Source organism: Phaethon lepturus, unplaced genomic scaffold, assembly GCF_000687285.1.
Source record: "Phaethon lepturus isolate BGI_N335 unplaced genomic scaffold, ASM68728v1 scaffold26464, whole genome shotgun sequence".
Lineage (NCBI taxonomy): Eukaryota > Metazoa > Chordata > Aves > Phaethontiformes > Phaethontidae > Phaethon > Phaethon lepturus.
Genome location: NW_010535867.1, coordinates 1 through 11,474, shown reverse-complemented (window position 1 = coordinate 11,474; position 11,474 = coordinate 1). Strand labels below are relative to the sequence as shown.

Here is an 11,474-nt window from a genome sequence, read left to right as displayed (position 1 = left end):
GCAGGGCCCCACTGCAGCACGCACGGGGGGGTGCACCTGCCCCTGCATGGGAGACTTTGCACCGTGGGACTTCCAGGGCCTTCCCTCCCCTGCCATATCTCGATGCAGACCCCAGAGGGGCCCTGAGCCCCCCATGGGGGCCACTGACACCAGTGGGTGTGATATGGACACATGGCCAGTGCCCACACCCCTCTGATACAACCGACATGAGCCACGCTCAGTACCGATTCCCTTTCAGCAGAGCAGCTGGCTCTCACCTCCCTGTTTGTCCTAGGTTTTCCTTAGCCCTGAGCTTTACTGAAGCTATGCTTAAGCTCCGCTTACTAACGTGGGACGTGAAGGACACGCTGGTGCGGCTGCGGGCGGCGGGGGGGGTGGGCCGGCGGCAGCCGGTGGGAGAGAGTTATGCGGCCGAGGCCTGGGCTCACGGGCTCCGGGTGCAGCCAGAGGCTCTCAGCCAGTCGTTCCGGGCAGCATACGGAGCCCAGAGCCGGCGCTTCCCCAACTACGGCCGGGGCTGTGGGCTGAGCTCCCAGCAGTGGTGGGTCGATGTTGTGAAGCAGACCTTCAGGCTCTCAGGCGTGCATGAAGATGGAGTCCTAACGCTGATGGCGGAAAAACTCTACCATGACTTCTGCAATGCCCGCAACTGGGAGGTGCTGCCAGGAGCCAGCGAGACCCTGAGCTGGTGCTGCCAGCATGGCTTCCGCATGGGGGTGGTTTCCAACTTTGATAACCGGCTGGAAAATGTCCTCTCCCAGTGCAACCTGCGGCACCACTTTGAATTCATCCTCACCTCCGAGAATGCAGGCTTTGCCAAGCCGGACAGGAGGATCTTCGAGAAAGCCCTGCGCCTCGGTGGGGTCCCAGCGGAGCAGGCAGCTCATGTGGGGGATGACTACACCCGGGATTACAGGGCGGCCCGAGCCGTGGGCATGCACAGCTTTCTGCTCCAGGCTGCCAGGCAGGGCGAGGAGCCGGAGGTGCCACCTGAGCACATCCTACCCACGCTCGGCCACCTCCTGGCTCTTATTGAGAAGGGGTAGCCGTGTTTTGGAGGAGGACCAGCGCTGCTGCTGAGTCATGAACTGGTCCTGGCGTGGGATTTCTTGCTGCCGGTTGGGCAGGGAAAAGAAGCGACTGCTTCTGAGCACAGGGAGCAGTGCAGCGCAGGAGGGGTGTTGATGCAATAAACGATGCTCAGTGTGGCTGCTGCTGTCTTTCATAGCTCCAAAAACACTACAGAAGATGCTCAGCTCCCCTAATGGAGCTGGGGACTGGGTCAAGCTGCATGCCAGGAGGCTCATTCTGGCAGGTGGGATGGAGGCAGACATTGAGGTTTATCCCTTCTCAGTCACCCCAGGGAGAGGCTTGAGCATCCCCCTGTGCAAGCGCTTTAGCAGAGCTGGTGTTGTCCTGTCCCAGGTAAGGTCTGTGTGCACAGAGCACCCAGGCAACCCGCGCACACCCTGCGCGCCTCGGTGTACCCCAGGTTTGGCAGCTCGCCAGCATCCCCCTCTTCCTGACAGCACTGGGATAGGTTCTGGGCCTCCTGCCATGGGCAAAACAGCCTGGAGTTGGGCAAGTTCACTTGATTTTAATATATTGCCAATTAACAAACTTGTATTGAGAAATAAAGATGATGAATTTTAGACAGGGAAACACCTTCTTGCTGCCTCAATTTCACACCAACATACCTCCTTCCTCCCTGCCTAACATCAGCTCCTCATGTGTTCACCACATTACACTCACGCCCCATTAGCGAGGAGCGGCTCAGGTTGGGTTTCTTTCTGCTGCTCCTTGCTTCTTACTCCTCTGCTCTGACATGGGCTCCTCCATGGGTCACAGCCCCTCGGGGTGCCCCTGCCCCGATGTGGGTCCCCCAGAAGTGACAGCCCCCCACACTGTCCCAGCTCTGGCATAGGGTGACTATTCCCAAAATAGTCAGCCGTGTCCCAATGATGTCCCTTTCTGTGTGCGTCTTCCCTGCCATTTCCCCAAACACACCTCATAATATTCCTCCTGTTTTCTAAAGCCCACCTGACAGCTGGAAAGCTGCCCTTGGTGGGAGAGGAATTAAATGATTCACCCAAAAGCAGCCGGGCTACACCCGGCATGGCACAGCATGGGTGTAGCCTCCAGGACGAGAGGAAAGCTGCCGTAAAACACATGAAGAACAGACACAGTTTGAAGACAGGTCTTGTCTGAACACCGCTGTCTGGGTAAAGGTACCGTATAGCATATATACAGTCACTGTATATACAATCATAGTTTCACCCCCCAGCGAGCGCAATGCTTCGCTCACTGGGCCAGCGAGATGCTCTGGTGCGCCACAGCAAAGACGGGGTAGAGGGGCTCAGTGAAGGTCTCCCTGTGGGAGAAGAGGATGGCGCAGGAATCGGGGTCGTAAAAGAGCACCTCCCCTCCCGCGAAGTCCACCAGCACCCCGATCGCGGATGGAGACTTGATCAGCTCCACCGCCTGTGGGTGCCCGGCGTGCAGGAACCTGAACTCCTTGTCGTAGCGTGAGAAGACCCAGGAGGCGGCGTTGAAGCCCAGACGGGCTTCGTTACCAGACCCCTTCCGTGGCAGGGAGCCGTAGCAAACGCCCAGCTTGTAGGCGCAGCTCTTCTCCACGCTGATCTTCCAGGCGCAGACTCCAGAGTGGAAAGCCACAGCAGCCAAAGCATTGGGCCAGTGGTCAAATTGCTCAGGGCAGTCCAAGTCCACCTTTGCTTTCTTAGGGCTGAAGGTCAGGGTTTTCCCATCTTCTGACAGGCTGAGGTGGGGGCTGACAGTTTTCTCATCGATGTGAATCTCCTGTGAGCCTGCAAGAGAAACCACACGGTGAGCACTGCCTTGGTGGCCCCTGCCTGAAGTGACCGAAGAAGTCATGGCCATCAAAGACACAGTCTGCTCCCCTGGGGTGACACAGTGTTGGGGGCTCGGGCTTAGTCTGGGTGCCAGCACAACAGGTCCTCACAGCCTTCCCCCTGAAGCCAGAGCAATGAAGACTCACCAAAGCCCAGATTTCACCAGACACCTCTCCACCCTTGCACTAGAAGTCCAGCAGAGTCAGAGAAGATGCTGCTCATCTTACTCTGACCCTGGCCTGAAACCCCACAAAAGAGAACTTGGCAGGTTCAGTTCATCCCCTGCTCAGAAGGATATGGGTGGGTGAAAAGCTGGACAGGAGCCGGCAATGTGCGCCCACAGCCCAGAAGCCAACCGTGTCCTGGGCTGCCCCCAAAGCCGCGTGGCCAGCAGGGCGAGGGAGGGGGTTCTGCCCCTCTGCCCCGCTCTGGGCAGACCCCCCTGCAGGGCTGCGTCCAGCTCTGGAGCCCTCGGCACAGGAGAGACACGGACCTGCTGGAGTGGGGCCAGAGGAGGCCCCAGCAATGCTCCAAGGGCTGGAACAGCTCTGCTGGGAGGACGGGCTGGGAGAGCTGGGGGGGCTCAGCCTGGGGCAGAGAAGCCAGGGCTGAAAGGGGCTTAGAAGAAAGATGTGGAAAGACTTTTTAGCAGGGCCTGTAGCGATAGGACAAGAGGTAATGGGTTTAAACTAAGAGAGGGCAGATTTAGACTAGATCTAAGGAAAACATTTTTTGCAATGAGGGTGGTGAAGCCCTGTCCCAGGTTGCCCAGAGAGGTGGTTGATGTCCCATCCCTGGGAACATCCCAGGTCAGGCTGGACGGGGCTCTGAGCACCCTGCTCTGGTTGAAGATGTCCCTGCTCACTGCAGGGGGTTGGACTAGATGGCCTCTAACGGTCCCTTCCAACCCAAACCATTCTGTGCTCCTGCTTTTGGGAGAGACCCAAATGTGAGCCCTGCCCCTTCCCAGCCCCACTGTGGCAAGTAGGACCCAACCTCTCCTCCCCCAGCCCGGGCGAGTCCACGGCCCTGCAAGGACGCCATTAGCAGAAAACCTGCAAAGCCGGTAATACCTGAACAGGAAGAAGGAGAGGGCTGGGCAAGGGGAATCCCTTTCCTCCCATAAAGCTCCAGTAATTAACCGACCCACCCCAGTGCTTTTGGCCACAGGAGGTGGCACGCTCCCCCCGCCAGACCCCTCCGCGCTGAGGAACCGCGCGAACGTTTCCCTCGCTCGGTGAGTTCGCCAAGCAAAGAGGCGGCTGATGCCCAACTGACTCTCTCCTCCGGGGAGTTTCTACCTGCAGGTGCCCCTCCTTGCCCTGCCTTCCCCCACCCTCCGTCACTCACTTCAGGTCTTAAACCGCCAGGAAACAAGGCTGGGGCAGGCGAGTCATTTGCGCTCCCAGCCCTGCCGCCAGCTCTACCATATCCCGCCTGCTCCGGCCTCCGGCGGGAGGTGAACCCAGGCCGAATTACCAGTTTGCACAAGGTGGAAGTGCCAACACTTGCACGTTGGGTGGAAGCTATTGTGGGCCACAGCGAACAGAAAGAGGAGCTGAAGACAAGCATCCCCTTCCAGCTGAAGCAGACAACCTCATTCATTTGATGATTTATTTCACCGGCCAAGCGCTTTGCGGCATGCCTGCCCACCACGCTGCGCCCTCCGGAGGCCTCTGCAGCTGCATGTGCCCACACTGCCTGTTTGTAGGTTGACTTTCCAGGAAGCCAAACGCTGCTACGAATTCACAGAAAACGGAGCAGTACGAGACTTTGTCTTCCTCTGACATTAAACCTCATATTGTGCAACACCCATCTAACCTAGGTACGTTCTGGTGTTCATGTACAGGGATCATCCACGCGGGGAAATACCACCCCGATGACACCCACGTAGCTTCTTTGTGGAATCACGATCCCAGGGGAGCATCTGAGGGAGGGGAAGCGCTGGCAGAGTAACAGCAGAGTAATTCAGATCAGCAAATTTTCCCACACAGACAAGTGTCTTGTCACGGTTAAATCTGCCCTCTGGATATTCCCCTATATTCTGATGAAGAATTCCACCGGGAATTCATCTCACCCCCAAAATCTATTTTGTCTGCAGCCTTGCCGCTTGAGGGAGACGAGGGATGCTGAGTAGGTAAGTTAACGTGGTTAACATCTCTGTCAAGTATGGATGTGTTAGTTGCAGCACATTTTACGGCTTTTAAAAATCCAAGTTCCCATTTCCAAACTCACACATCTGCAGTTAAAAGGGGCAGAAGGTCACCATGGAGCAGCCCAAGGTCTCAGCCAGCTGGGACAGCTTCAGTCTGCGTCACCCCTGCACCCGGCTGTCCTCCGTCAGGTCTCCAGCCAGCATCACCAGTTACCTGCCCCCCAGCAGGACTAACACGGGTGGCCCTGAACCGAGATCCCTCCCAGAACGGTGCCATGAGATTTACATCATCTCTTGGCTTAAGGAAGGAGCTGCCAACCCCAAACATAAGCGATACAGAAGCCTAGATGCCAAGTGAAGACGCTAAAGGAATCTTCTTTGGTTTTGAGAGTGAAATGGAGGTTCTTTTGCCTGCTGGTTTCCAAGTTTTTGAGAAGGTGCAGGGCAAACCGTCAAGGCTAGGAATTTACTCTTTTCAAGCAAATAAAAAGTCTGTCACCCGTTCAACTCCCTGTAGGAGGAGGGACCACCAAGCGAAGCATAACGTTACTGTATCTTAACAAAAGCTAGGACCACTGCAGTTAATATTAAATACCTAAGGCTACATCCTGGGTGGACTATGGACTAGTGAGATAAGCAAGGATATGGCAGGCATCCCCCGCACGCAATAATGACATGTTAAATGTAACCACACAAAAAAAAAAAAAAAAAAGGAAAGAAAAGAAACCCAAACCGGAGCGTAATAATAGTACCAACAGATCCACTACTAGGATCGCCTGCCTTACAGTCATTACATTTGACAAGGATGCTATTGGGAAAGGAACCCATAAAAAAAACATGTCACAACAAAGAGAATTAGGGAAAGGTTTCCTACATGACTGGGCAGCTCTGAATATCTGCTGAGAACCTGCTCAGCTTTGCCAATGCACAACTGCAGGAGTCTGCATGACTGCCAGCACTCAAAGACTCACAACAGAGGGAAATTAATCACAAAGGGAGAGCAACCACCAGAGTTTGCAGCAGAAGAAACAAATGATGGTGTCATCCGGTATGCACAGATTCTCAAGCTAACACTGGAAAACACAAAAGTAATAAAAGCCAGAAGCACATACCTTGGAGAAGGACCTGGAAACAGGGAAAAAGTGTGAACCACTCATCAGCATCAAGAGCAAGATGAGCAAAAAATCAAAGGTTAATGCAAAAGCTTTGGGAAGAAAACCCCCAGGGATCGTTCACGAGGTGGCACATGGGACAAATGTTTTCAAATTGTGAAGGATATTGCCACCTTTGAGGAACAAAAAATACATTCGAAACGCTCTAATGATAACCTGGAAGCAAGAGTAAAAGCAAACATTTCACAATCAGTCTCTCCCTGCTCAACAGAGCCGACACCAACCTGGTTGAACTGTACCCAGAGCATGTCGCTGGCCTGGCAAATGCCTCCGATGCAACCTCAGCTGCAGAGCGAGAGCCGAACCAGATCACAAACGTCTCTAACAAACCACCACCTCGTGCGCAGCCACAATCTCAGCTTATGATCAGAAAGCTACTGCATTTACTCACTTCTCATTCCAGCATATCAGAGCGTCTCACAGACGCCACGCGGGTGAGTTCACCCTCTTTTAAAATCACCATCAGGCCAGTGCTAAATGTGGTAAAGAGGAATTTCTGCGACACAGATTCCTACAGCAGCATCAGCTCCACTGCTGTTACCAAGTGACCCAGGAAACAGCAAAAGAAGCCAAGTGAAGTTAATCAACAGAGCTGATAAAAGACACAGTCTTTTCACAGAATCACAGAATCATTAAGGTTGGAAAAGACCTTCAAGATCATCAAGCCAACCATCAACCCAACACCACCATGCCCACTAAACCATGTCCTGAAGTGCCATGTCCACACGTTTTTTGAACACTTCCAGTGATGGTGACTCCATCACCTCCCTGGGCAGCCTGTTCCAATGCTTGACCACTCTCTCCGTAAGGAAATGTTTCCCAATATCCAACTTAAACCTCCCCTGGCACAACTTGAGGCCATTTCCTCTCATCCTGTCGCTGGTTACTTGGGAGAAGAGACCAACACCCACCTCACCACAACCCCCTCTCAGGTAGTTGTAGGGAGTTGTTTTCAAACGCCTGTTCTCCTCCTTGCCACAACCAGCTGCTTTGAGCCACTGTCCCCCCTCCCAAACCTCCTACAGCCGCTGCTGCCCCCATGGCTGGGGGGCTCCAAGCAACTAGCAGGGGCTCGACAGCAGAGGAGGGCAGGATGCCCATGTCCTGGGCAGGACGCAGCATTGGGATTTTTCGACAGAGCATCAGGATGGTTTTTTTGGGCACGAGCACGTAGGAATCCTCAGAGAGCATGAGGCCTGAGCGAGACACTGACCTGCGACGCAGCAGAGAACAGCAGAGGCCCATAGTCGATGCAGCAGTGGACTCTGAACACAGGTCTGATTAAAGTTTAACTTCAGGGACTCCTGTGGCTCTAAGATTCCCTCCGCCACCTCTGTCCTAGCAAAGGAACACAAAAGTTATTTCAAAATACAATGATTTATTGGCCAGCGCTGGGAGGTGTTTAAGATCACCAGGAAGTACGCCAGAAATATGAGCACTTGCTGCAGAGAAACTGCGCCGGGAGTTTCTGGACAAACTCTCCTCCCGAGCGGTACTTTCGGTTGGCTTTGATTACAAAAGCCCATCTGAAAGGGCTTCAGTGTTTCAAAATACAACCCCAGCAGCCCGAGCGAACAGCCTCCTCGCTCAGCAGACAGAGATTAAATGCATGTGAGAGCTGCCATCAAGGTACAAGAGGAGCACAATGAACAGGCCGCAGTGAGAGAATCAGATTTCCCTCTTTACCAACAAAGCTTTGCTGTCAAAGGGGGATACAACGGGAGAGCAAGCCGAGGCTCCGGGTGTCACACAGCACAGCAAGGAGACTGAGGCTTTGCTGGGTTCCTGCGGCCTGCAGTACACACAGGAACTCATGGTTGTACGTAAAGCGCTGGCTGTGGGTGATGTGCTGTGGCTGATTGCTTACTCCCTCCCCGCGGGCTCCAGGCAAAAGTACTCCCGAAAGTCCTCCGGGTAGCAGAGTCGCACCAGTGCTAGCCAGCACCCTTGCAGCAGCCACAGAAATAAATGCCTGTAGAAACGCAGCCACCAAGCTGCCCCCCCAAGGAAGGGCACCCCGCGTGACTGAGGACGGCTGTCAGAAATGCTGATGCCTGCCCTTGGCTGTCCCCTCCGTGCAGTCTTTGTCGGGGAAGGAGGCAGCCCGAGTGCGGAGCCGCATGGCGCACGCCAGCTTTCCGGGTGGACAATCCCACCTCCTGCCACCAGGCCAGGGAGGACAGGCTTGCTCCATCTCCCGGGGAGCCCTGTGCAGTTTACTAAGGAGCTGGAGAAGGTCTCCCGTAAGCGAGGGCCAGCGCATCTGGCAATGCCGGGGTTGACATTGCACATGGAGCATTGTGCCAAGTCTCCTCTGCCTTGAGCTGCAGCGCAGCACGTGAAGCAGAGACAAGAGGCCATGCTGGCATCTCTGTGCTCTGTGCTGTCCTCAACAAGAGCAGCGCAAGGGAGGAAAGAGGGGGTGTCACCTGCTGCTCACGGCCGGAGCCACAGAGGGTGCAGGCAAGCTTGGAGCAGGAGTCAGGGAAAGGACCAGGTACTAACCTCTCGAAGATCTCTTGTTCTGCACGCTGGAGACAAGGAGAGAAAGAGTCATCACAGCTGAAATCCCCACAGATAAAATCCCAAACACAGGTTGGGGCACAGCAAACCTGGAACCCAGGAGCACTGTTCTCCTTCCTGACCCAGAAAACCACCCCTCATCCCAAAGCTGGCCCTGGGGAGCAGGGGGAGCATCCAACATCCATTTTCTTCAACTGCAGCTCTTTCCACTCCCTGACTCAGAAAATGAGTGGGAATGCCTGAGGACGATATATCTTCTACATCTAGCTAGGGGTGATATCTGCTGCACCAGTGGGACTGGGTGGCTGGGTGACAAAGAGCTCGAGAAGGGCACGGGAGCATCCAGACAGAGCCTGCCACCGCTCTGCTGCGCGTGCAAGCGGTGACAGCAGAAGACTGCAAGTACAGCTGGGTCGTCTGGCGCAGGGGAAACACAGGGGAGACCTGAGGCAGGTGGAAAGTCTTGGACCCACACAGAACCAGCTCTGACTCCATACCCCCTGGGAGACACCAGCCTCTCTGCATCTGGGAGCTCTTACTGCTGCACCCTGCCTTGCCCAGAGTGTGAAAGCCCCAGCCCCGAGGTCCTCCTCGCCCACCCCGCTCAGGCACGCTGCAAAAGCAGCCTGTGCTTGCAGCAAACAACCCCCAAAGCTTTCAATAGGGGGTGAAGCTGCAGAGGACCTAAGCCAAGAGCCAGATAACCTTGTGATCAGTCCCACTTGTTTCTGTACCTGCTGGTAATGGTGCATTCTCAAGGTACAGCCCAATTAGCAAAATGGTAGGAAAATATTTGATCCCTGTTCAAATACGAGCTGCAGGGCACTCTCAATTTCTTGTGACATGACACGTATAGATAGACACAAATACCAACACCAACGATCCAAGGTGGAGAACGTACAATCCTTATTTCCCCTCCACTACGAGGCAAAAGGAGAAATTGAGGGTATCGCCGTTTTCTGCCACAGGCACCTGATGGATCTTGCTTTCCATCCTCTGCTCTCTACAGCGAGGCCTCAGCCCAGCCAAGTAGGATGCCAAGTAGGACAGAAGCTGCGTTTCCCACCAAAGAAACAGCCATCAACCTTCTGTCCCTGGGATCGGTGCTGTTTTCCAAGCAGAGCTGCTGCCCACCTCTTCACAAAGGTACATGTGGCAAGCAGAGGCTAAGAGCGAGGAAGAGGAGGTGCAATGCCTACCTGCTCGCGTCTACAGCGAGAGGAATCGCTTGGCTAAAGCGAGACAATTTAATAGCCAGAAAAGGAACTGAGCGAAGGGAAGCACGGGCTGCCTTGCTCAGTAAATATCCCAGAGAGGTACGCCAGACAACAGGGCATCAACAAGGCATCTCTTCAAGAAGAACTACAGGTGCTCCCAAGGGTCCCATTTTGATTAAAACCAGACAGAACACTAGAAGACTGGTGACCCAACTGACTGCTGTAAGAGCAGCTCTCAGCCCATAGCTGTCCTGGCTGTCAAGCCTAAGGGCATCTGAGAGCCGGCAGCTTCTAGCCAAGACCTCGGCGACCTGAGCCTGGGCGGTTCTGAACCTCACCACAAGCAAAAGCGGAATCGGGCAGAACAGATGCTCTAGGAACCACCGAGAAACCACGGGGGTTTGTCAGGACCAGGTGAAGGAGGTTCCTTGAGCTACACCTGCAAACAGAGGTCCTGTCCAACTCTGCCTCTTTGCTGTCAGCACAACAAGCTGCTGAACACTGTATTTAAGTCCCATAATATCCATGATAAAAAGTCTAGGTCACTTCTGGGCTGACTGACCTGTCCCTCGGTACAAGGAGTAGTGCTTACCACCAGGCCCTGGTCATCCACGTTGGTGATCATGTCCACCAGGTAGGTTCGGAGGGCAGCCAGCTTCTGCAAAGCCTCAGTCCAGTGCGCCCGCTGGGTCAGGATGCTCTGGTGCACCCGCTCCTCCTCCACGTGCACCTTCTCCAGCAACCGCTGTTCTTCATTTTCACACACGTTCCCCACAAAGATCAGCCTCTGGATTACCAGCTCCCGCGCCGCATTGGCTGCATTCTGCCAGAGCAAGGAGAGAGGAGAAACACCAGCCTTGCTTAAACCCAACCGCTTCTGCTGGCTTTCTGTGGGCTCAGCTGTTAAGATTACCCTGTTAATTGAGCCCATGCCACAGTTATCATCACAATGCAAGCAGAGGTAAAGAGGACAACCAGTCCCAAACCTGCCTACTGCCTCCTGGCCTAACCCTGGCACCCACGGGACAACCTGTGAGGGCCCAGAGATCTTCTGGATTCGCTATTAGTGAGAAACGGAGCCACTGTGAGAACCGTTTTTTGTTCTTGGTGGCAGCGAGGCACGAAAAAAAAAATCAGTAATCGTGAAGACTGGTCCTAGTGGGATGTTTAACGGCTGTACACTAACACCAAGAAATGTATTGTTTGTATACATTTTTTAGGCAGATCTTTAGGAATCGCAGGTGCACTCTGGCACTCCACTTGCACAAGCAGCCAGGCAGGAGCGGGCCAAGCCCTGCACACGGACAGGCCCCCAAGAGATCAGCATCTCCACCAGGAATGGCGAGCACAGGAGCAGGTGGGGCCAGCTCCACGCTGCGCCGGGAGAAGGGGCAGGGACTTACCAGGACACCCTGGTCCTTGGCGGGCAGCACGTCGTCCACGTGCCGGGCAATGGCAGCACTCTGCAGCTGGAGCCGCTCACACCGGTCCACGATCTTGTTCTGGAACACAGAGCGACGGGCAGCACGCAGGC

General features: G+C 54.7%; 2 protein-coding genes across 2 annotated transcripts; one reads left to right on the top strand and one right to left on the bottom strand.

Annotated features, from left to right (window-relative positions):
- Positions 1-305: 305 nt before the first annotated feature.
- Positions 306-1,046, top strand: HDHD3 (haloacid dehalogenase-like hydrolase domain containing 3). The gene has a single exon (XM_010286000.1). It carries the CDS (start codon positions 306-308, stop codon positions 1,044-1,046), a length of 741 nt encoding a protein of 246 aa, XP_010284302.1.
- Positions 1,047-2,301: 1,255 nt separating this feature from the next.
- BSPRY (B-box and SPRY domain containing) lies at positions 2,302-11,466 on the bottom strand (the record flags this gene model as incomplete). Its single annotated transcript, XM_010286001.1, has 5 exons — positions 2,302-2,828; positions 7,414-7,538; positions 8,706-8,731; positions 10,533-10,763; positions 11,344-11,466. Coding segments are annotated over 5 exons (1,032 nt in total), but the record flags the coding sequence as incomplete, so codon positions are not given.
- Positions 11,467-11,474: the final 8 nt, after the last annotated feature.

Bases quoted from the DNA above. Each gene is read 5' to 3' on its own strand.
- HDHD3 (XM_010286000.1), top strand. From the start codon at position 306: ATGCTTAAGCTCCGCTTACTAACGTGGGACGTGAAGGACACGCTGGTG.